Here is a 26,855-nt window from a genome sequence, read left to right on the forward strand (position 1 = left end):
GTATCTACTTCCGGTCGCAGTACGCAGGTCTGTGGGAATCGTTCTGCTTTGGAGGCTGTTGTCGTGTTTGGCGCTAAAATCAAACATGGTTAATGTGAAAGAAAGCAAAAAATCCAAGACTACCGCCCACGAAAAAGAAAATGCACCCAGTAGGTCGGTATAGAAATGTATTCAGTGACATCCAGTGAATGCTTTGAGCATCCTTTCATATTTTTTTTTTCATTAGATCTTCCAGAAAAATTAATCTGGTGTTTGTCTTTTGGCGCTTCGCTCTCTCATCGTTTTAATGTTATTTTTTTTTTGCTTAGGAATTTTTTGCTGTGTTTGTCATTTTCAGGCATAATTATACATACATTTTGCAAGTGTGTACCTACACATAGACGTGTAAGTGTATATATATATATATATATATATATATATATATACACACACACATGCACCTTTATAGATGAATAGATATGCAATTACCAATATATGTATATGTGTACAGATTATATATATATATATATATACAGAGATGCATTATATACATATATATATATATATATATATATATATATATATACACGTGAGAGAGATCTGAACTGTATTAGCTGTATGTAAAGATATATATATATATACAGAGATGCATTATATATATATATATATATATATATATACGTGAGAGAGAGATCTGTACTGTATTTATTAGCTGTGTGTAAAATATATATATACAGAGATGCATTATATATATGTATGTATGTATATACGTGAGAGAGAGAGATCTGAACTGTATTTATTAACTGTGTGTAAAGATATATATATATATACAGAGATGCATTATATATATATATGTATGTGTGTATATATATATAATGGTTGTTTACTGTCAACAACCATTATATCGCCCCACCACCGTACATATCTCTATGATTAATTTAGAAATTTAATATTTCTGATATATATATATATACGTGAGAGAGAGATCTATCTAAACTGTATTTATCAGCTATGTGTAAAGATATATATATACATAAATGCATTATATATATGTATGTGTGTGCATATATATAATATACTTTGAGAGAGAGAGAGAGAGAGATCTGAACTGTATTTATCAGCTATGTGTAAAGATATATATATATACGTGAGAGAGAGAGAGATCTGAACTGTATTTATCAGCTGTGTGTAAAGATATATATATATATATATATACAGAGATGTATTGTATATACGTACATATATATATATATATATACGTGAGAGAGAGATCTGAACTGTATTTATCAGCTATGTGTAAAGATATATATATATATATATATATATATATATACAGAGATGCATTGTATATACGTATATATATATATATATATATATATATATATATATATATATATATATATATATATATATATATACAGAGATGCATTGTATATACGTATATATATATATATAATATATATATATACGTGAGAGAGAGATCTGAACTGTATTTATCAGCTATGTGTAAAGATATATATATATACATACAGAGATGCATTGTATATACGTATATATATATATATACGTATATATATATATATACGTGAGAGAGAGAGAGATCTGAACTGTATTTATCAGCTGTGTGTAAAGATATATATATATATATATATATATATATATACAGAGATGCATTGTATATATGTATATATATATATATATACGTGAGAGAGAGAGAGATCTGAACTGTATTTATCAGCTGTGTGTGTAAAGCTGCTTAATGCGTCCTTCCCTGTGCGTAATCAGGTTAAAAGAAAATGAAAACCATATTACAAATGCAGCGGGAACAAATTAATAGGAGTTTATTAGTATTTTTTATTTCCTTTCCTTATTTTTCACAGTAATTAGCTAACACAAGGCTTGATTGGATTTGTATGATCCGAATTTCAAAATTAGTATAAATTTGAATATTCCTAGGAGCCACCAGGCATTATAGAATGTCTCTTAAAATTCTTGACATTTACGATGATACCGAATCTTTATTTAAGAGAAAATTCCCACCCTTTTCTTCATCTGTGCATATCATCGCATTCATCTGTTTGCTTTTTCGTAATTTTGTTGTCCAAACCTAAGATCAACCTTCATTGAAGAGACCCATTGATTAAAGGCATTCTAGTCGTGACTGCTATCTTTTGAATAAGGATCTGTTCAGATGATTTGAACAGAAATTGGCTGCTATTTCTTGCGTATCAAGTGACCACATAGCTGTTTCGTTGTCTTTCAAATACCAGATGTCAAGAAGTGGATGGACATCTGCCGTGGATTATTAACCTATTGTTATTATTATTATATCAATATTATTTGGAATAAAAAAAGCGGCGAGCTTGGCAGAAACGTTAGCACGCCGGGTGAAATGCGTAGCAGTATTTTGTCTGCCGCTACGTTCTGAGTTCAAATTCCGTACTGGGGTCGATGTAATCGACTTAATCCGTTTGTCTCCTCTGTGTTTAGCCCCTTGTGGGTAGTAAAGAAATAGGTATTCGTCTGCTGCTACGTTCTGAGTTCAAATTCCGCTGAGGTCGACTTTGCCTTTCATCCTTTCGGGGTCGATAAATTTAGTACCAGTTACGCACTGGGGTCGACATAATCGACTTAATCCTTTTGTCTCCTCTGTGTTTAGCCCCTTGTGGGTAGTAAAGAAATAGGTATTTCGTCTGCCGCTACGTTCTGAGTTCAAATTCCGCCGAAGTCGAATTTGCCTTTCATCCTTTTGGGGGTCTATGAAATAAGTACCAGTTTCGCACTGGGGTCGATGTAATCAACTTAATCCGTTTGTTTGTCCCCTCTGTGTTTAGCCCCTTGTGGGTAGTAAAGAAATAGGTATTTCATCTGCCGCTACGTTCTGAGTTCAAATTCCGCCGAGGTCGACTTTGCCTTTCATCCTTTCGGGGTCAATTAAATAAGCACTGGGGTCGATATAATCGACTTAATCCGTTTGTCTGTCCTTATTTGTCCCTTCTGTGTTTAGCCCCTTGTGTGTAGTAAAGAAATAAGTATTTCATCTGCTGCTACGTTTTGAGTTCAAATTCCACCGAGGTCGACTTTGCTTTTTATCCTTCCGGGGTCTATGAAATAAATACCAGTTACGCACTGAGGTCGATGTAATCGACAAGCCCCTTCCCCAAAATTTTCAAGACCTTGTGCCTTACCTAGAGTAGAAATAATATTATTTGGAATAAAAAAATTTTTTTAATTTTTTTTTTTAAATACAGATATAATTTAGAAAGGATCTTGCCATTGAAATTTATATTTATACAGGGAAGAGAATAATTAATAAATCCATACTGGTAGTGATATATATTTTTTAAAACCTCTGAATTTAATGTAATTCAATACTGATTATTCCCGTTGCTGTCCTTATGGATTTTATTGATTTCGTTAGGAATAGTTTTAATAAGTGTTTTAAATGGGACATTTTAAAATATATAATCTACAAATCTTTATATATAAAAGTGAGGTTGTGTGCTGTCTGTCTCCTACGATTTAGATTCCTAACTACTCCCACATTTTGCGGGGCAGTTTAACCAAAAGTGGGTATCTTATAGTCGTGATTCATATCGAGCCCTTCTGGGTATTAGCGCGCGTCTACGATTTAAAAAATAATTTACCATCATTTTTTTCCATTTTAATGCATTTTTTCGCTATTATATAAGGGAAGTAACTCTCTAAAAATGTCTACGATGAGTCAACGATTTTTAAAAATAATTACCGTTGTTTTTTTTCCATTTTTTTTGCTATTTTTTGGCTATAACTCTCTAAAAATGCTTATATAGTTATTTCCCTTACAAATCCGAGCAACGCCGGGCGATACTGCTAGTATACATATAAAAATGTACAAGCAACCTGATTGAATTTTTTTGTCGCCGACATGAAGAGAATAAGTTGTTAATCTATTCTGGAGTGTATAATTCGTTTGTGAGCATAGATTTCAATTTCTAGAGTTAAATACAAAATATTTGTTATTATAAAGTTTTTTTATGTTCTTTTTATTTTATTTGTCTATAGGCGCAGGAGTGGCTGTGTGGTAAGTAGCTTGCTTGCCAACCACATAGTTCCCGGGTTCAGTCCCACTGCGTGGCACCTTGGGCAAGTGTCTTCTGCTATAGCCCCGGGCCGACCAATGCCTTGTGAGTGGATTTGGTAGACGGAAACTGAAAGAAGCCTGTCGTATATATGTATATTAACGGCGGTGCATCAGCATGGCCGCAGCTCTGAGCTGAAACTAGAGAAAAAATATATATGTATGTGTGTGTATATGTTTGTGTGTCTGTGTTTGTCCCCCTAGCATTGCTTGACAACTGATTCTGGTGTGTTATTGTCCCCCGTCATTTAGCGGTTCGGCAAAAGAGACCGATAGGATAAGTACTGGGCTTACAAAGAATAAGTCCCGGGATCGATTTGCTCGACTAAAGGCGGTGCTCCAGCATGGCCGCGGTCAAATGACTGAAACAAGTAAAAGAGTTAAAAGAGAGAGAGTATGTGGAACAGATATAAAACCTTTGTTGTGGCGGTCGTAAAACAGAAATTGGTGCTGGCTGATGAATCCAGTAATTTCATGGTTTGGTGTTAAATGATGAGTCAAGTAAATTTTATACTTCAGTTGCCAGCTGGGATGACGCCTGTTTTGTTGTTTATAAAACCATTTTTACAGGTGAAAGTTCACTTATAGTACGTTAGTGTTAGATTCCAAATAGAAATCAGTTTTTTTGTTTAGGTTATTAAAAAACTGATTTACTATTAGGCTGTACCTATGTATACATTTGTTTGTGTGTCTGTGTAGAAGTAATGTGGCCTAATGGTTAAGTTGGTGGAGTTAGTATTACAGAGTAAGAGCAGTGTTTCTCAAAGATGAAGTGTGGATTACTCCAGAATGGAACATATGTAAGTAACAATGGAAAAGGACTTACAATTAAGGTTTAAGTAAAATGTCTCTTTAATTTATACTATCACTACAGGTTAGGGTTGACCTAATTTCCATTTAATTTAATCCAGTGCTAATATGCAACAACCAGGAATTGAGTTTAGAGCTTGATAGAATGTTTGTCATTTATCTAATCCTGTGCCAGTGGTTAGGGCAGAGGGTTCGCGGTTTCGATTCTCAGACCGGGCATTGTGAGTGTTTATTGAGCGAAAACACCTAAAAGCTCCACGAGGCTCCGGCAGGGGGTGGTGATCCCTGCTGTACTCTTTCACCACTCTTTCTTCTGTTGGCCTGCTCGCTTAGCCAACAGCATGAGTCTCAAATATAACTCATCTCTGAACGTGGCTTTACATTTTGCATTATGGAATACTCTTTTACTTGTTTCAGTCATTTGAGTGCGGCCATGCTGGAGCACCGTCTTTAATCGAGCAACTCGACCCCGGGACTTATTCTTTTTTTGTAAGCCCAGTACTTATTCTATCGGTCTCTTTTGCCGAACCGCTAAGTAACGGGGACATAAACACACCAGCATCGGTTGTCAAGCAATGCTAGGGGGACAAACACACACACGCATATATATATATACACATATATACGACTGGCTTCTTTCAGTTTCCGTCTACCAAATCCAATTTGGTCGGCCCGAGGCTATAGTAGAAGACACTTGCCCAAGGTGCCACGCAGTGGGACTGAACCCGGAACCGTGTGGTTGGTAAACAAGCTACTTACCACACAGCCACTCCTGCGCCTATGTTTAGATGCAATGACTTAAAATTTGTTAGCTTGAGTTAGACAAAGATTTTATGGCTGGATAAACCCTCACTATGACACATGCACGAATGTGTGTGTGTGTGTGTGTGTATGTATTTTATTTGTTTCAGTCATTGGACTTTTTGGCCATGCTCAGGCACCACCTTGAAGGGTTTAGTCAAACAAATCAACCCCACTGAATTTTTTTTTTTTTTTTTTTTTTTTTTTGTCATTTCTGATACTTAATCTCTCAGTCTTTTTTGCTGAGAATTACGAGAATGTACATGTCGAGGGCTTATATACCACTATTTGGTGAACACTTATAAGCTTAAAGCTTGTAACTATTATTTACAGAAATATATATATATATATATATATAGGCGCAGGAGTGGCTGTGTGGTAAGTAGCTTGCTAACCAACCACATGGTTCCGGGTTCAGTCCCACTGCGTGGCACCTTGCGCAAGTGTCTTCTGCTATAGCCTCGGGCCGACCAAAGCCTTGTGAGAGGATTTGGTAGACGGAAATTGAAAGAATCCTGTTGTATATATATATATATATATATATATGTGTGTGTGTGTGTCTGTGTTTGTCCCTCTAGCATTGCTTGACAACCGATGCTGGTGTGTTTACGTCCCCGTCACTTAGTGGTTCGGCAAAAGAGACCAATAGAATAAGTACTGGGCTTACAAAGAATAGGTCCCGGGGTCGATTTGCTCGACTAAAGGCGGTGCTCCAGCATGGCCGCAGTTAAATGACTGAAACAAGTAAAAGAGTATATATATCACCATGACCGACCAGGTCATCAGATGTTGTTACACATCGCCGGCCACAATGCGCTTTGCATTGTCTTAGCCTTGAAATGACGCCACCCCGCTGGCTAAGTGAGCAGGCCAACAGAAGAAAGAGTACAGCAGGGATCATCACCCCCTGCCAGAGCCTCGTAAAGCTTTTAGGTGTTTTCGCTCAATAAACACTCACAATGCCCGGTCTGAGAATCGAAACCGCGATCCTACGACCGCGAGTCCTCTGCCCTAACCACTGGGCCATTGCGCCTCTACATGAAATGATGTATATATATATATATGAACTGATGTATATATATACATATCTCTCATTTCCAAATTTATGGTACAGTGATTCACATTGTGAAGGGGTTGCTGCTTTTAAATTGCTTGGTCTCAGAATATAAACTTGGCCAAGCTCTGTTGTGCAACCCTCAATTTTGATACACATTTGAGAGAGAACGTAAATTTTCTTTTAATTTTATGCTTAACAGAAAGCGTAAAGCCAGCGGTTCCCTACCAGGCCATCCTGCTTCAAAACAAAAAGAATCTTGGTTCATGGATTCGGAAAACTACATGTATAAAGAACTCGGTGTTGGCCCGTTAACAGACAACAGTCAAGATAGTAATTCCAACAGCTGCCCACTAAAAACATCTGTGGAAAAGACGCCAGCAACCCTAATATCCGACAACTGCCAGGTTCCTGATGTAAGTTGAATTCAAAATTTTTGTTTACCTTTTACTTTTCATGTATTAGTTGTGATACCTGTGCCAGTGGCACGTAAAAAGCACCATCCGAACATGGCCGATGCCAGCACCGCCTTGACTGGCTTCTGTGCTCGTGGCATGTAAAAAGCACCATCTGTATGTGGCCGATGCCAGCGTCGCCTTGACTGGCTTCTGTGCTCGTGGCATGTAAAAAGCACCATCTGTATGTGGCCGATGCCAGCGCCGCCTTGACTGGCTTCTGTGCCAGTGGCACGTAAAAAGCACCAACCGATCGTAGCCAATGCCAGCGCCACCTTGACTGGCTTCTGTGCCGGTGGCACGTAAAAAGCACCAACTGATCGTGGCTGCTGCCAGACTCCCCCGGCACATAAATAGCACCCACTATACTCATGGAGTGGTTGGCATTAGGAAGGACATCCAGCTGTAGAAACACTGCCAGATCAGACTGGAGCCTAGTGCAGCCTCCTGGCTTCCCAGACCCCGGTTGAACCGTCCAACTCGTGCTAGCACGGAAAACGGACGTTAAACGATGATGATGTGTGAACAGTCCCTGAAAATGGAACTGAGATATGAGATTTCAACCTACATAGGTTTAAAAAAAAAGAAGTTGTAATCTTCGCCATTGTTATCAGTTTGTCTTTTTTCTTTTCAGAAGCTCACTTTGCAATCACATGGTTTCAGGTTCAGTTCCACTGCTTGGCAACTTGAGCAAATGTCTCCTCCTATAGCCCCAGATAGACCAATGCCTTGTGAATGTATCTGGTCGACTGATACTAAAAGAAACCTATTGTGTGTGATTGTTTATTTTTATGTTCAGTTATAAAAAAAACAATTTTACATTAATCTGATGGGTTACTCTATACTTTGGTAGAATTTGTAGTTTGTGGTACCAGTGCCGGTGGGACATAAGAAAACCATCCGAACGTGGCCGTACCCAGCACCGCATCAACTGGCCTCCGTGCTGGTGGCACATAACAAACACATCTGAGCGTGGCCGTTCGCCAGCATCGTCTGGCACATAAAAAGCACCATCCAACCGTGGCTGATGCCAGCGCCACCTTGACTGGCTTCCGTGTCGGTGGCACGCAAAAACCACCAACCAATCGTGGCCGTTGCCAGCCTACCCTCGCACCTGTGCCGGTGGCACGTAAAAAGCACCCACTACACTCACGGAGTGGTTGGCGTTAGGAAGGGCATCTAGCTGTAGAAACACTGCCAGATCAGACTGGTGCCTGGTGCAGCCTCCTGGCTTCCCAGACCCCAGTCAAACCGTCCAACCCATGCTAGCATGGAAAGCGGATGTTAAACGATGATGATGAATACAAAATTAATTATTCTTCTACAGGAATAATATTGACAATGAGTCCAGCAATGACCAAAACTTTGAAGTTACTGCCAATAACATTCGTTTATGAATAATACATATGTGTTTGTGTTCGACAAACACACTGCTCAAAATCAAAATCGATCAACATCAATGGAAATTGCAGCTGCGATACTAGTGCCGGTGGCATGTAAGCGAACCATCCGAACGTGGCCGTTGCCAGTGCCGCCCCAACGGGCCTCTGTGTAGGTGGCACGTAAAAAGCACCATCTGATCGTGGCCTATGCCAGCCTCGCCTGACCCCCGTGTCGGTGGTACGTAAAAAGCACCATCCGACCGTGGCCGTTTGCCAGCTTTGCCTGGCACCTGTGCCGGTGGCACGTAAAAAGCACCCACTACACTCACGGAGTGGTTGGCGTTAGGAAGGGCATCCAGCCATAGAAACATTGCCAGATCAGACTGGGCCTGGTGCAGCCTCCTGGCTTCCCAGACCCCAGTTGAACCGTCCAACCCATGCTAGCATGGAAAGCAGCACTAAATGATGATGATGACTGCTTGACAGCCGGTGCTGGTTTGTTTATGTGTCCATAACTTAGCAGTTTCACAAAAATGATCAATAAAGTACTTGGATTGATTTATTTGATTAAAACCCTTCATGCCAGTGCCTTTTAGTCAACCAAATCGACCCCAAGACTTATTCTTCGTTAGCCTGGTACTTATTCTATTGGTCTCTCTTGCCGAACCGCTAAGTGACAGGGACGTAAACACACCAGCATCGGTTGTCAAGCGATTTTGGGAGGACAAACATATACATACATACATACATCGCAATGGCCTAGTGGTTAGGGCAGCGGACTCGCGGTCGCAGGATCGCGGTCTCGATTCCTAGACCGGGCGTTGTGAGTGTTTTTTGAGCAAAAACACCTAAAAGCTCCACGAGGCTCCGGTGGGTGGTGGTGATCCCTGCTGTACTCTTTCACCGCTCTTTCTCCTACTCTTTCTTCTGTTAGCCTGCTCGCTTAGCCAGCGGGGTGGCGTCATTTGGAGGCTAAAACAATGCAAACGCATTGTGACCAGCGATGTGTAACTACATCTGATAGCCTGGTCGGTCACGGTGATATATATATGTATATACATACATACATACATATATATATGTACATACATATATATATATATACATATATCTATGTATATCCATACATACATATATATATATGTATATACATACATATATATATGTATGTACATACATATATATATATATACATGAAGTGCTTCTTTCAGTTTCCCTCTACCAAATCCACTCACATGGCTTTGGTCGGCCCGAGGCTATAGCAGAAGACACTTGTCCAAGGTGCCATGCAGTGGGACTGAACCCGGAACCATGTGGTCGGTAAGCAAGCTACTTACCACACAGTCACTCTTACGCCTATATGAATGTTGAATGATAATGGTGATCTGCAATTGCAGATTTATCTAACGAACGCTAACACAAAACACTAAAATGAATTCATTTGTAAAAACGAAACGAAATTGTTTTGATTTTGTGCTTGTATTAATATTATAGTAACCAGTGATTGTTAAATTGTTTCAGGCACCTTGCGTGATGGCCACCAGTCATCTTGTAAATAACTCTAACAGCAGCAGCCCCCAGAACCCTCGTATTTTAAAGAGCTTGCCTCAGAGAGATGATGATTTCATTCGAAGGCGGAAGAAAGTTCTTTGTCGATCTGGTTCAAGTAAGTTACTATTCTTTCTATTATTTTAAAATCTATTTGCACATAAAGTCGTTCTTTGCCTTTATTTATCACAGTTTAACCCTTTCGTTACTATATTTATTTTGAGATGCTCTGCTCCAGCATGGCCGCAGTCAAATGACTGAAACAATTGAAAGAGTAAAAGAGTATACATACATATATATATATGTTGTTTTTTTTGTTTGTTTGTTTTTTTACCATTTGTGAATTCTTAGACTTGTCAAATTCTTCGTTGCAGGTTTGGCTGAGTTGCTTCCTGACTTGGTTCTGCTGAATATCTTCAAATATTTGCCCAAAGTTGTACTTACCAAGTGTGCGCAAGTGTGTAAAAAATGGCAAAGAATCATGTAAGTAGCTAATGAAACACTTCGACCCTTTGTCCGATATCTTTTTCTAAATATTTTGAAGAATTCTTCCCAATATTAGAAATCTAAATAAATCCCATGTCTGGTGATCGCAAGAGGTTTTTTTTTTTTTGTTTTTTTGTTTTTTTTTTTTAACTTGTTTCAGTCATTTGACTGCGGCCATGCTGGGGCACCGCCTTTAGTTGAGAAAATCGAACCCCGGGACCTATTCCTTGTAAGCCCAGTACTTATTCTATCGGTCTCCTTTGCCGAACCGCTAAGTAACGGGGACGTAAACACACCAGCATCGGTTGTCAAGCAATGCTAGGGGGACAAACACAGATACGCAAACATATACACACACACACACACATATATATATACATATATACGACGGGCTTCTTTCAGTTTCCGTCGACCAAATCCACTCACAAGGCATTGGTTGGCCCGGGGCTATAGTAGAAGACACTTGCCCAAGATGCCACACAGTGGGACTGAACCCGGAACCATGTGGTTGGTAAGCAAGCTACTTACCACACAGCCACTCCTGCCATTCTAGGCATTTACACTAGACTCAATTAATATCTTTTATCTTTTACTTGTTTCACTCATTGAGCTGTGGCCATGCTGCAACCCCAGTAATTTTTTTTTTTAATCCTATTACTTATTCCATTTGGTCTCTTTTGCCAAACTGCTAAATTACAGTGGACGTAAACAAACCAACATCAGTTGTCGAGTGGTAGTGGAGGATGCAAGCGCGCACACACACACACACACATACATGACAGGTCTCTTTCAGTTTCTGTCTTACCAAAATCCACTCACAAGGCCATGGTTGGTCCAGGGCTAAAGTAAAAGATATTTGCCCGAGGTGCCACACAGTGGGACTGAACCCAAGACCATATGGTTGCGAGGCAAGCTTCTTACTGACACAGCCATGCATGTACCTAGCTGTGCTGGCAGAATCATTTAGAGTCTTGGATAGATTTCCTTGTGGTGTCTGTTCTGTGTTCAAATTCCTCCACAGTCAACTTTGACTTTCGTCCTTTTAAGGTCATTTACGGTAAAACCTCAATCTGGTTCTATGGATTGGTAGAATTGTTAGTGTCAGTTTTGACTCTTTTTTTTTTTTATTCTGATGTCAATACCTGTGACGATACTGTGGGACCAAGTTATATTGACCTTGACTTTCCTTTGGACATCATTGAAGATGGTGGAGGAGTGCATGCATATACACATGCACACACAAACTGTTCAAACCTGCAACTTTCATAAAAAAATTTTCAAGTACTGAAATCTATGGTTCAACTCTGACTATGGACAGGTGGGGGGGGGGGGCTAATTCTACCAAGAACTTGTGAGTCAGAGAATAACATCTGTAGATATTTTATTGTCCAGGGATTGTTATAACATTCTATGGAAGTGTTATCCGAAATAAAATTCTCCTTTTCTTTTTTATTTAACCCTTTCGTTACCAACCTGGCTGAAACCGGCTCTGGCTCTTTCGTACAAATGTCTTGTTTTCATAAATTTTGAATTCAAATCTTCCACCAATCTTAGTCACAATTTATGTTCCTAACACTAGCTGAATGATAACTAAGTTATTTTACTAAATTCTTTGTTATATTTAAAATAATTGGAAGAAACACAGAGCATCTCAACAGAAATACAGTAATGAAAGGGTTAACTGTTTAAGAATGTAAAAGAATTTGTTACTTCTTTAACCTTCTGCATAATGTCATTTGTAGGGAATCCGAGTGTCTTTGGAAGCGCCTAGATCTTGGCAACAAAACATTAACCGAAGGAGTTCTTGGTCAGATTCTCAACAGAGGTGTTGTTGTACTCCGACTAACGAGAGCTGAGGTAAGCCTCATTATTTAATGTTACTGGCTTTCTTCATCTGGAACAAAGTATATTTATTAATTATTTTATTATTCTAGTTTATTTTTAACCTGATGAGTGGCTATATTTATATTGAAGTGATTTTACTACTACTATTAATTAATTTTTTTTACTATAATCATTTCTTAAATATAGCCACGAAACACGTGTCGTTATTCTACCAATTATATACGTTTTTATTATTTTTTTGCAATTTACTTAATCATCGGTATATTATTGATATTTTAATTTTAATATTTCTATTATATGTAATTTTCTAGATGGTGTAATTTAATTGTTCATTTTGAATTGATAAAAGGTGTTTTTTTTCTAATTTATATATATATATATATATATAATAAAGTATATATATGTATGTATATATATGTATGTATGTGTATGTATGTATATATATGTATGTATGTGTATGTATGTATATATATGTATGTATATATAATATATGTATGTGTATGTATGTATGTATGTATATATGTATGTATGTATGTATATATGTATGTATGTATATATATATGTGTGTATGTATATATATATATATATGTATGTATATATATATAATATATATATATATATGTATGTATGTATATATATATTATGTGTTGGACCAATTAATTCCTACTCATTTTTTCCCTCTCCCTGCTTTTTTGGGTTCTCTCTCCACTTTTTTTCCCTCTCAACCCTTTCTGTCGAAAAGTGTAGTTTCAAAATGTCAAAGATTTTTCCATTCTTCCCAAATTAATACAGCTACTTGTTCCTTCATCTATCTTCATCTTTTTTGTTTTCTGTAAATTTGAACTATATATATATATATATATATATATATATATATATATATATATATATATATATATACAATGTATATGTGTGTGTCTATATATTGGGTCATCTCATAAATAATGTGGATTTTTTATACTTTCATTTTTCAAAATTAAGATAAGCAAAGTTCTACGGTTGCGTAGGAAGTCGGGGGACAAGAAACAGGAAGAAAGAGTGAGAGAAAGTTGGGGCGAAGGAGTAGAACAGGGGTCGCCACGCGCCCCCCCCCCCCCCCTACCGGAGCCTCGTGAAGCTTTGGGCGTTTTCGCTCAATAAACACACAGAGCGCCCGGTCTGGGAATCTATGGCTCGATGCCCTTCCTAACGCTAACCACTTCACAAAGTGTGCTGGGTGGTTTTTCACAGCACTGCACGAGCGCTTTTACATGGCGCTGCATGGGCTTTTCTATATGGTACCACCACAAGTGCTTTACGCGACCCGAAGGATCGGTCTTAACACTTCTGCTGCGGAGCACGGGTCTTCCTGAGTATGGCAAGGCACCAGGTATTTCGGCCCTTCGTCATCTCACCTGAAAGGTTCAACGTCCTGAGGTTTGCTCTTCAGTATTTCATCCATACTTGATGTATGTATTTGTGTGTTTGTGTCCCTCTCTCGTACCTCACATGATAATTGTGAACGAATCACTTGATCCCAACGTTCTGGGGAATGTCTCGCCATGGAAGAATATTACCTTGCTTGGAAATGGGTAAGGATTGACTAGAGGAAGGGCATCCAGCTGTGGAAAATCTGCCTCAAACTCAATCAGACCTGTGCAAATGATAGGATGTGTTTCGAAGGCGGCGAGCTGGCAGAAACGTTAGCACACCGGGCGAAATGCTTAGCGGTATTTCGTCTGCCGTTGCGTTGTGAGTTCAAATTCCGCCGAGGTCGACTTTGCCTTTCATCCTTTCTGGGTCGATAAATTAAGTACCAGTTCCACACTGGGGTCGACGTAATCGACTTAATACCTATGTCTGTCCTTGTTTGTCCCCTCTGTGTTTAGCCCCTTGTGGGCAGTAAAGAAATAGGATGTGTTTCATAAATTAATCTTTTGTTTGTTTTTTTTTTATTTTTTCAGATATCTTCTCCAATCTACACTGGTCCAACTAGTGTCTTCAGTTCTACAAAGTAAGTCATTTATTCTTTTACTTGTTTCAGTCATTTGACTGTAGTCATGCTGGAGCACTGCCTATCATTTTTTAAATTTTGCTTTTTTTATATCCAACGGCAACCCTTTTCTACTAGCAATTACTGTAGCACATGTATACTTTTGAGACACGTGGTGTTTTGGTATGTGCAGCCAAAAAGACCAAAATATTTTCTCTATTGAGATACATCTACTGAATGACAATCTCTGATTATCTGTTGCACTTCAAAACCAACCATCCACAACATTTGTTCCGTCAGGCCGATGGATCAGCCTCAAAGTCCTTTCAGCTTGTATCACTTGGGCTGATCAGTCAGCCTGGGTGTCCTAAGAGGGTTAATCTCTCTCTATATAAATGGCAAAATGTCTGTGTGTGTGTGTCCTTTATACAAATCCACAATTTTTCAGTTAGAGGGCTCGCACTTTCTATGGTCATTCAAAACCATCAAAGGATGGTCGTGCACATCTTTGCATTTCCCCAGTCACCCAACAAAGCCACTAAAAAAATCAATAGCAGTGACTTTTTTGTGAATTTTCTATGCAAAACCCAATCAAAATGCCCGAAACTTGATACGCCAATTGAATGCCAGCTAGCTGTATGTGATTGGTTGGAGATTTGGATAGTATTCACGTGTATGTGTGCACGCACGCAGCTGTATATGCATGCGAGCTGGCAGAAACGTTAGCATGCCGGGCGAAATGCCAAGCGGTATTTTGTCTGCCGCTACATTCTGAGTTCAAATTCCGCCGAGGTCGACTTTGCCTTTCATCCTTTTGGGGTCGATTAAATAAGTACCAGTTACGCACTGGAGTCGATATAATCGACTTTATCCATTTGTCTGTCCTTGTTTGTCTCCTCTGTGTTTAGCCCCTTGTGGGTAGTCAAGAAATATGTATATGCATGCACTAGCACTATGACCTGGCGTTGCCGGGTCATAGTGCTAGTAACAACTAAATTATTTTGCCAAATTCTTCTTCATTCTTGAAAAGAATTGAAACAAAGGCAGTGTTATGGGAAAAATTCTTTCCGTGTCCTTTCTTTGAAGTGGCAGCTAGAAAGGGTTAGAGACTTCTTCCTTCGTCACCCACACAATATACTCTTTTGCTTGTTTCAGTCATTTGACTGCGGCCATGCTGGAGCACCGCCTTTAGTCGAGCAAATCGACCCCGGGACTTATTCTTTGTAAGCCCAGTACTTATTCTATCGGACCCTTTTGCCGAACCGCTAAGTGACGGGGACGTAAACACACCAGCATCGGTTGTCAAGCAATGCTAGGGGGACAAACACAGACACACAAACATACACACACATATATATATATATATATACATATATACGACAGGCTTCTTTCAGTTTCCGTCTACGAAATCCACTCACAAGGCTTTGGTCGGCCCGAGGCTATAGTAGAAGACACTTGCCCAAGGTGCCACGCAGTGGGACTGAACCCGGAACCATGTGGTTGGTAAGCAAGCTACTTACCACACAGCCACTCCTGCGCCTATGGAGATAAATTTAAGTGAGCGATGTCTCAAGCATTTTAATTGAATTTATTCCATATCAGCTTTTTATTTTAATGTTAGCCTTGTTTTGACATTTTATACATGTTGGCCTTGTGCCATCTTGTCTGTGATACTCTGAAGTCTTACATAACTACATCATCATCATCGTTTAGCGTCCGTTCTCCATGCTAGCATGGGTTGGACGGTTTAACTGGGGTCTGTGAAGCCGGAAGGCTTCATCAGGCCCAGTCAGATTTGGCAGTGTTTCTACGGCTGGATGCCCTACCTAACGCCAACCACTCCGTGAGTGTAGTGGGTGCTTTTTACGTGCCACCTGCACAGGTGCCAGACAGAGCTGGCAAACGGCCACGAATCAAGCTAAAACACACCCTGCTTACTCTCCCCACCCAACCAATTAGCATCTTGTATATTTTCCCCTTTACCTCCTGAAGTAATTACATAACAAATTTATTCATGAAAATTGTAATTTTAAATGGTTGTACCTTGCCTTCTTGTGAACTAAATCTCTTTTTTTTACTTACAGGCTTTCTAAGCTGCAGTATTTAGACCTGAGTATAGCAAATATATCTGTGCAGGGCTTGGGTGAGATTCTGGCTAAGTGCCATGACTTGCGTAAATTGAGCCTTGAAAGTTGCGACGTCGACGATGCTGTGTGTAGGTAAGTAAGGCGGGGTGGGTAATTGTTTTACATGATATTCAGGCTCAGGTATGGCTATGTACTTAAGAAGCTTTATTTCCCAACTGTGGGTTCAGTCCCACTGTGTGGCACCTTGGGCAGGTGTCTTCTACAATAGTCCTGGGTTGAAAAAAGCCATCTGAGTGGATTTGGTGGACAAAAACTGAAAGAAGCCTGTTGTGTATATGTATATATGCATGTGTGTGTGTGCTCTCATTATGATTGTTGTAAATGAACAGATCATTATCATCTCGTTTAGCGTCCGCTTTCCATGCTAGCATGGGTTGGACGGTTCAACTGGGGTCTGGGAAGCCAGAAGGCTGCACCAGGCCCAGTCTGATCTGGCAATGTCTCTACAGCTGGATGCCCTTCCTAATGCCAACCACTCCGTGAGTGTAGTGGGTGCTTTTTACGTGCCAGATGAGGCTGGCAAACGGCCACGATCGGATGGTGCTTTTTACGTGCCACCAGCACGGGGGCCAGGCGAGGCTGGCAAACGGCCACGATCGGATGGTGCTTTTTACGTACCACCAGCACGGGGGCCAGGCGAGGCTGGCAAACCGCCACGATCGGATGGTGCTTTTTACGTGCCACCAGCACGGGGGCCAGGCGAGGCTGGCAAACGGCCACGATCGGATTGGTGCATTTTACGTGCCACCGGCACGGGGGCCAGGCGAGGCTGGCAATGTACACACATACATACACACACATGATGAGCTTTCAGTTGCTGTCTACCAAATCCATTCACAAAGCTTTAGTTGACCCAGGACTATAGTAGAAAACCCTTGGTCAGGGTTCTGTACAATGGAACTGAACCCAAGACCATATGTTTGGGATGCAAGCTTTTCGACCCCATAGCTATGTGGGATCTGTACCTTACGAAAAGTCTTGCTTGTGCTGGCTGGGAATATCAGTGATAACTGGAAGAGGGCTAAACCTGCAATGGGCTGACATCCTATCCAGAGGAGAGACTCTTGTATTCTTGGTCACTGAAATCAGAGTGGGTTCCAGTCAAATCAGTTTGTATACTTGAAAATAAAATGAAAGAAAAAAATGTCTGTCACTGTCTATTTGGATGAGATTATAGACAAAATCCCATTGCACATAGTTGAACACTACCTCTTGATCCTTGGGCACTTTTTTCTTTTTTTAGCAGAGTCTGTTATGTTGTAAGCATTCAGGTCAAGAATATGCCCCTCCCTCCCTTCCTACCTACAAGTCTTGGAGGCCTTGTACAAGGCCATAGATACTGCCCCTATTTTCTAAGCAAGTAAAATTTATTTTAAACTGGTCTTTGGAACATGACTCGCCAAAAGATTTGTGTCTTGAGAGTCATTGCACTAATAATAATAACATGCCTTGTTATGCACCGCTGGTCACAATGCATTTTCTTGCATTATTGTAGCTTTCAAGTGATGCAACCCTGCTGTATATCAACACCTGATAGTCTGGTTGATACAATCATCATCATCGTTTAACGTCTGCTTTCCATGCTGGCATGGGTTGGAGGGTTTGACAGGAGCTGGCCAAGCCAAAGACTGCACCAGACTGCTGGTGTCTGTTTTGGCACAGTTTTTTACAGCTGGATGCCCTTCCAAATGCCAGTGTAGACTGGAGCAGAGTGGGCTGCGTGCTTTTTATATGGCATGAGCACATGCGAGGTCAGTTTTGGCTTGGTTTTTACATCTGGATGCCCTTCCAAATGCCAGTGTAGATTGGAGCAGAGAGGACTGAGTGCTTTTTATATGGCATGAGCACATGCGAGGTCAGTTTTGGAGTGGTTTTTACAGCTGAATGCTTTGTACATGGCACCAGTACTGGCAGGGTCACCAAGTAACTTACAAGGCAAAGATTCTTTGAAAGGGGAGGGGGTGATCTTGTGTCAAATGATGAAAGATTAAAGTGTGACAGAGAGACAAAGAGGCAAAAACAGGTGTCTTGTAGAGGAGGTACATACCCAGTCAGAGAGAGAGAGAGAGTGATCGAGAATGAGAATAAACAGGTGTGCTGCTGTAAAGGAGATACATAGTTACCTGGCCTATGCTTTGTGGTGTTGAAATAATTCCAAAAGTTTAACTCTTTAGTGTTCGCATTATATATGTCTGTTGTATATATGTAGCCTGTCATATATATATGTATATATATATATATATGTGTGTGTGTTTGTGTGTCTCCCTAGCATTGCTTGACAACCGATGCTGGTGTGTTTACGTCCCCGTCACTTAGCGGTTCAGCAAAAGAGACCAATAGAATAAGTACTGGGCTTACAAAGAATAAGTCCCGGGGTCGATTTGCTCGACTAAAAGGCGGTGCTCCAGCATGGCCGCAGTCAAATGACTGAAACAAGTAAAAGAGTAGAGAGATTATTCTGCCAAAATTAATGCCTCTTCATCCACATTGTTTTGAACTAATCATTCATTAATCTTGAAGCTATGAGATTTTGATGAGGAAGCTGCTAATATTTAAAATGATATTGTAGGGTTGGTGTGTGAGACCAGATCTGGCCAGTTTGACCATAAAACAGGCAGAATACTTTTGGCCGGTTTAAATGCTAAAGGTTTAATGAAGAGTTTATATTATTCATTCCAGTTATATTGGTGAAAACAAACAGCTTGAAGTTCTGAATATGTGTATGACCAGAGGAATCACAGATAATGGCCTCATGCCTATTGCTTCCAACTGTAGAAAGTAAGTCAGTTCACCATTTATTATTTTTGAGTCTTCTATCATTACTGCAGTGATTTTTTTTTCCTATCTTCATTATTTGTGTCGTTATCACCAAGTGTGGCTGTGTGGTTAAGATGTTCGCTCTACATCCACATATAGGCACAGGAGTGGCTGTGTGGTAAGTAGCTTGTTTACCAACCACATGGTTCCGGGTTCAGTCCCACTGCGTGGCACCTTGGGCAAGTGTCTTCTCCTATAGCCTCAGGTCGACCAATGCCTTGTGAGTGGATTTGGTGGACGGAAACTGAAAGAAGCCCGTCGTATATATGTATATGTATATATATGCGTGTGTGTGTTTATGTGTCTGTGTTTGTCCCCTAGCATTGCTTGACAACCGATGCTTGTGTGTTTATGTCCCCGTTACTTAGCGGTTCGGTAAAAGAGACCGATAGAATAAGTACTGGGCTTACAAAAGAATAAGTCCCGGGGTCGAGTTGCTCGATTAAAGGCAGTGCTCCAGCATGGCCGCAGTCAAATGACTGAAACAAGTAAAAGAGTATAGTTAAAAGTTCAATTCCACTGCATGGAACCTAGGGCAAGCCTCTACCTTAGCTCTAGGTGGACCAAAGCCATCATCATCATCATCATCCTTTAACATCTGTTTTCCATGCTGGCATGGGTTGGACGATTTGACCAGAGCTGGCAAACTACACCAAGTTCTGGTCTGATTTGGCTTGGTTTCTATGGCTGGACGCCCTTCCTAATGCCAACACACTTTACAGTGTGTGCTAGATGGTACCAGTACAAATGCTTTTAAATAGTGCTCGCATGAGAAAGCATATGGCCAGTACGGGGCACAAATCCATGGCATTCACGTTATCAGCGAATGGATTTAGTAAATGGAAACTGAATGAAGCCCATCGTGTGTGTGTGTGAAATTGTGAGTGAGTGTATGTATGCTTGTGTCTCTGTCTTGACATATGATTGTTGTAAACGATTGTCATTATCATACAAACTGTGTGGTCAGATATGTTTTTCACACTGGAATCGAACTGCATCACTTGCACGATGGTAATGCTTGTTTACAATCATCACGTAGTATGAAGACACAGGTACACACACACACACACACACACACAAACATATATATACATACATATATATGACGGGCTTCTTTCAGTTTCCGTCTACCAAATCCACTCACAAGGCTATAGTAGAAGACACTTGCCCAAGGTGCCATGCAGTGGGACTGAACCTGGAACCATGGGGTTCGTAAGCAAGCTACTTACCACACAGCCACTCCTACGCCTATGCTCGAAATGTTCAAAAACCTACTCTTTTTTTACCACCTTTACCGAGCATCAAACTAGTAAATTCCGTGTGTATGGCCTTGTTCTTTTGTTATTATCATTTTTAATGTTTGATTGTTCAACTTTTAACATTCGATTTGACTGGGCATGGATTCACTGAAGCTCCGGCGTCTGGCTACGGACTTGGTAAACACCCACAAAGTTATCAACCACCTCACCAACAACAACACTGAACACCTTTTTGATTTCCATGTGTCTAACTCACGTGGACATGCCTACAAAGTCAGAAAACAACACAGCTCCCATGACTTTCAGAAACATTTTTCCACGCTCAGAGTTGCTGAAGCATGGAACAAACTGCCTGCGTCAGTTGTTGACTGCCATGACACTGCATCCTTTAAGGCCCTCATGCTTTCCGAAATCCGCCGAAACTACACCTGATTATACATACACTTTAGATGAGTTGTAGTGCACCTGAGCACTGTACACAATTATTATTATTTTTTTTATTTTACGATATATGCTGTTTCTTTTTCAGACTGGAATCTTTAAATCTTGCGTGGACAGGACTCGAACAACACAGCCTTATGTATCTTAGCTTATGTTTACCTGAAAGTTTACTCAAACTAAATATAAGTGGGTTTCGAGAAAATTTGACAGACGAAGGTAAGTTAGAGTTCCTAACCCTCTTCCTTGTGTTTTATATCTTCGTATTTTTTTTTTTAATGTTTATTTAGTTAATGTTTCTTTCATATTCAACCCCTTTTGATACCAACCCACCTGAGATCACAGCTGGTTCTATGACATAAAATGCATGACTCCACAACTTCCTATCCCTTCTTTACTAAAATATAAAACTTTTGTGCTTAATCAGAAAGAAAAAAAAACTAATATTATTTGGCCATTTGCATTATTTACATTCAACGGATATTTGTCCTCATCTTGTTTGTTATTAATACAATGTTTCGGCTGATATACCCTCCAGCCTTCTTCAGGTGCCTTGCGGAAATTTTGAACCTGGGTTCTCATTCCTAAGGTATTTTTCGATGTTATTATTATTATTATTGTTCGGGTCACTGCTTGGAATCAACTTGGAATCTTGGGGTTAGTAGCCCACGCTCTTAACCACTACGCCATATGCCCGTGAGCATATGGCGTAGTGGTTAAGAGCATGGGCTACTAACCCCAAGATTCCGAGTTCGATTCCAAGCAGTGACCAGAACAATAACAACAACAATAATAATAATTATTATTATTATGGAGATATACTTGCATAGCAAGTGACCTGATCTGAGATCGTGTGCTGGAACAAAAACAATTGCAGCGCGGAAGGTGTTTATAAGCCATTTAAGAAACACACAAAAACCGTTAAATTCACTTCAATTTGTCAAAATATTTTCGTCACTTTGAGACGGTGACCTAGTCACTGACAAAATTCCATGCTGCATAATAGTAATAACAACAACATCAAGAAATACCTTAGGAATGAGAACCCAGGTTTGAAATTTCCCCAAGATACCTGATGAAGGCTGGATGGGTATATCAGCCGAAACGTGTTAACAACAAGCAAGATGAGGACAAATATCCATTGAATATAAATAATGTAAATAATGCACATAATTCCTCATCTCTTAAATATAGAACTGTATTTGGCCATTTGTTTTATATTTAAGATTTGAAACTTATTTATAATTCCCAAACGATGTTATTTTTCCAGAGGTTACCCAGTTAGTGAAGACTTGTCCTAATCTCATAACCGTGGATCTCAGTGATTCTTCATTACTCACAGAAAACTCTGTCAATGCAATTGTTGGTTTGAAAAGCTTGGAACATCTTTCTTTGACCAGATGTAATCGTATCTTACCAGTTTCGCTTTAGTAAGTATGGTATTCTTGTGTCAAATTTTTACTGATAATTACTAGAAATGAGCAGTTGTGATACCTGTGCTGGTGGCACGTAAAAAGCACCAACCGAACGTGGCCGATGCCAGTGCCGCCTTGACTGGCTTCCGTGCCAGTGGCACGTTAAAAGCACCAACCGATCGTGGCCGCTGCCAGACTCCCCTGGCACGTAAAAAGCACCCACTACACTCACGGAGTGGTTGGCGTTAGGAAGGGCATCCAGCTGTAGAAACACTGCCAGATCAGACTGGAGCCTGGTGCAGCCTCCTGGCTTCCCAGACCCCGGTCGAACCGTCCAACCCATGCTAGCGCAGAAAACGGACATTAAACGATGATGATGATGAGTTTGGTGACAAGCCTGTGTAGTTGAGAAGTTTGCTTGTCAACACACGGGTTTGTGTTTGTTTGTAGTGTGTGTGTGTGGCACTGTAGGTAAGTGTCTTATAACCTTCTACTGACCAGTGCCTTGTAAGCATTGTTGGTAGATGGAAACTGCACGAAAATCTCGGTGTCATTGTTTGTTTCCGCTGTAGAAACATGAGCAGCTGTTGTTAATTAGTTTGTTGGTCTAAAGAGCAAGAGACGCTACTGTGTAAGTTTCAGCGCACATGCGTAGAATTGGATTGCTTCCAGTTGGCCACTGGAAGTTTTCCTCGTGCGCATGTGCAGGAACTGGAACCTAAAAGCCTGACCGCTGAATCGGCCTTTCTGGCATGAGCAGCGCTAGCGGTCGGATGTGACTTGACTTTCTCTCAGGGAACAACCCTACCCTCATAGAACCTCACCCCAACGAAGCGGAAGCGAACCGCTGAATCGGTCTTTCTGGCATGAGCAGTGCTGGTGGTCGGGTGCAGTTTGACTTTCTCTCAGAGAACAACCCTACACTCAGAGAATCTCACCCCAAAGAAGCGGGAGCGAGCCGACGAATCGTCTTGACTCGCAACAAGAAAGCATCGCAACCAGTCCTGTGGATTCGGCTGCCTGTTTCCCTACCAGAGATACACGTGCACTAGTTCTTACCTGTAAACCGCAGAATAAACCACCACTTACTGTTTTCGAAGACCGCCTGACTTTGTCTCCGTTTATTCCACTTAAATTGTATGTGATGGGATCAGATCGGATACTCCCCCAGTGTTCCTGAACTCTCTTCCTGTTACACATTACTTGGAAACTAGGTAATGGTTGATGACAAGAACAGTAACGGGCCATAGAATACTGCTGCAGCAAAACCTCATCCGACCCATGTCAGTATGTAAGAAGTGGACATGAAAACTATGGTGGTGCTGGTACTGCTGCTACCACTAGTATTGATATTCCTATTGTATTTTACACTGCTGAAAAATATTTTAGGATCATAATCATTGTTTTGACATCCACTTTTCCACACTTGTATAGGTCAGACATGATTTATTGAGGCCGGCTTTACATGACCAGATGACCTTCCTGTCGCCAATCCTTTGCCTGTGTCTAAGCAATGTAATATTTCCCTATGACCAAAGATGCTTCCATAGAGTATTGGAAGTGAATGGCATTCGTTTACAACGGTCAACCAGTTCAAGACAAAGACATACACACACAAATCAGGTTCAATTAAAAGCAAAAAGCACAGATTCCAATCCAAGGCGGTGCGTTAGTGGAATTGTTGGCAGGTTGGACAAGATACCTTGTGCCGTTCCAGTTGTGTTAACTCTGATGCCACACTGTCTACAAGTGGATAGGTTTTCCTACGAATAAGCATTAGTGACATAGAGAGAAGAGACTTGCTTGCATGGGCAACTGTCTGGCTTCCTATAAAAAAATTTTTTTTTAATCTTGCTCAGACCTACATGTATAGGTGCAGATGCATGGTCAACACTGACCAATGGAAGCACCTCAGTGATGATATGGCTGGCAAGTTCTCAGATGAAATTTCCTTAAGTCAAAAATATACTGGCTGAAAATTTTTGTAACTCTTTTTCTAATGCTAACTTGAACAGACTTCACTGATGAAGTCTGATAAGGCAAAAATATGTCTATTTTTGTCTCCCTTGTCTGTAACTCCCCCACCCTTTCAAGTATGTAGATTTAGTAAAATTCATTTTATGAAATTATCTCCCCTCTATTATCTATCACTAATAGTTTGGGGCAGTGGTTTTCAACCAGGGTTCCGCCAGTACAGTCCAGGGGTTCTGCAAGAAGTTACAAAACTGCTAAAATCGGCAGTAATTTTTAATTCTCCTGTGCAGATATGTGTGCATAAGACTATTGAATTATTGCGCAGGGGTTCCCCGAGCCAGTGGAATGTTTCCTTGGGGTTCCGCTCCAGCAAAAAGTTTGAAAAGCACTGGTTTGGGGTTTTGAGTTTTTTTTTTTTTGTTTTTTTTTTAATTCAGAAAAAATTTCATTTAGTTAGCTTTTTGCATACATCAGTCATTACAACACCCCCCACCTCCATTTTCATTATTGCATTTTGCTAATTTCTATTTTTAGAAAGATATTTTAGGGTTGGTGTGAGAGGCTGAATCTGGCTAGTTTGAACAGAATATAGGTAGATTATTTTGACCAGGTGTTGCTGGTTTAAATGCTAATCAGTTAATGATTATGTTTTCTCAACGAAGGTTTTAATTTCTGTGTCTTCCTCTCTGCTTTTTCCATATTTTCAATGTTTCATTTTCATTTTCCTTTTTTTTTTATTTCCTTTCAGTTCCTTGAGCAACTTGCCTCACCTGTCTGTCTTAAATATTTATGGAATGTTACCTGATGGAATATTGCAACATCTCAGCGATGCCCTTGGGAAAGTGGCTATCAATAAATGTCCCTTCACAAAGATTTCTCGCCCTACAACTGGTATCCACAGAACCAGCATCTGGGGTTTGAGAGTCAGAGACAACCCCCTATGAAGTTCTTATTCATATTTTTTTTTTTTCCCCTTCTTCCTCCTCCACTCATTTCCCAGCTTATCATCATCATCATCATCATCATCATTATCGTTTTAATTGAACTGATCTAAGTAAATACAAGGGTAGATCATTAATCCCCTGTATTTTGTTCCTGAAGCTCAGTGATTGGAAGGATTAACTTGTAGGTCCCTTTTCTTTTTAGGCACCACCCAGATTGTGATTTTTATCCTGCTTCAGGACAGCACATTGTATTTTATTACATCCTAATTATCGTAGCATTTCATTGTCTAATTATCTCGAGACTTACTGTAAAAATCAAACCCATTCGTTAACACTGAAATTGTTGTATATTGTTTAAAATTGTAGGTTTTATTTACCTTGATGAATTCGTTTCTTTTATTTAAAGACTTTTATTTGTTTTTTAAGCGTTAAATTTCATTGCATATTCTCTCCTGCCAAATTCTGTGTAAATTTTTAATGTCAAAGCAAGGGAATTTTTGCAAAATATTTCAATTTAGTAACTGATGATTTATCATATTTGATGTCACATAAAAGACACACAAACACATATTAGATGCACCCCAGTGTCAACAACATATTCAGGGAAAAATGCCTTTAGTGCCTTAAAGCTTATAAGAGGTCCAACATCATGTAAAAAAAACTTGGGGTGGTGGGGGGGTTTTTTTGCGGATGGGTCCTCATGCCATCGAATACAATATATAGGAAGCAATGCTTAGAAACAAGATTTTCCATGTGGCACTTGTTACAGTCAATGGATATTATTTCTTGCCCATGCTGTCTGTCTGTCTGCCTCGATTGGTTTGTTTGTGTGCGTGCATACACACATACATACAGACACACAGTTCATACAGAATTAAATGTATACACAAACAAATGTATATTCAGCCATACTATTACAAATTCTCACATAAGCACACATTCATATACACTTGTGCTCCTTACATGTGACCTGTGTCCTATTGAATTTTCCTCCTGGGAATTTTCATAACATCCTCATGGGACCTCTGTTAGAATCATTGATAGAGGCTGAGGTGGAGTGAGAAACGCTAAGCTGCCATGCAGGTCTCACAAATTAAGTTGTGGTCCTCATAATGCCATGTGATGTATATCTGTGGCACAAGTGGTTAGAACATTGGCTGTTAATCGTTTAGCGTCCGCTTTCCATGCTAGCATGGGTTGGATGGTTCAACTGGGGTTTGGGAAGCCAGAAGGCTGCACCAGGCCCAGTCTGATCTGGCAATGTTTCTACAGCTGGATGCCCTTCCTAACGCCAACCACTCCGTGAGTGTAGTGGGTGCTTTTTACGTGCCACTGGCACAGGTGTCAGATGGGGCTGGCAAACGGCCACGGTCGGATGGTGCTTTTTTCGTGCCACCGGCACAGGGGCC

At 40.2% G+C, this 26,855-nt stretch overlaps 1 protein-coding gene across 2 annotated transcripts; it reads left to right on the forward strand.

The window, feature by feature from the left end:
• Positions 1–26,736, forward strand: LOC115222285 (S-phase kinase-associated protein 2-like). 2 transcript variants are annotated; one of them, XM_029792459.2, is made up of 11 exons: positions 1–153; positions 6,967–7,180; positions 10,123–10,267; positions 10,524–10,632; positions 12,378–12,492; positions 14,424–14,473; positions 16,537–16,671; positions 19,279–19,377; positions 21,205–21,332; positions 22,384–22,543; positions 25,251–26,736. In XM_029792459.2, exons 1-11 carry the CDS (start codon positions 86–88, stop codon positions 25,444–25,446), a joined length of 1,419 nt encoding a protein of 472 aa, XP_029648319.1. In that variant the 5' UTR covers positions 1–85; the 3' UTR covers positions 25,447–26,736. The 2 variants fall into 2 exon arrangements, with proteins under 2 accessions (XP_029648319.1, XP_036367015.1); XM_036511122.1 differs by having other exon boundaries at positions 36–149.
• Positions 26,737–26,855: the final 119 nt, after the last annotated feature.

The sequence above is a fragment of the Octopus sinensis genome, linkage group LG19 (assembly GCF_006345805.1).
Source record: "Octopus sinensis linkage group LG19, ASM634580v1, whole genome shotgun sequence".
NCBI lineage: Eukaryota > Metazoa > Mollusca > Cephalopoda > Octopoda > Octopodidae > Octopus > Octopus sinensis.

Excerpts from the sequence above, each read along its gene's own strand:
- LOC115222285 (XM_029792459.2), top strand. The coding sequence starts at position 86 with ATGGTTAATGTGAAAGAAAGCAAAAAATCCAAGACTACCGCCCACGAA. Across the intron at positions 14,474-16,536 it reads AGTGTCTTCAGTTCTACAAA|GCTTTCTAAGCTGCAGTATT; the intron begins GTAAGTCATTTA and ends TTTTACTTACAG. Across the intron at positions 22,544-25,250 it reads ATCTTACCAGTTTCGCTTTA|TTCCTTGAGCAACTTGCCTC; the intron begins GTAAGTATGGTA and ends ATTTCCTTTCAG.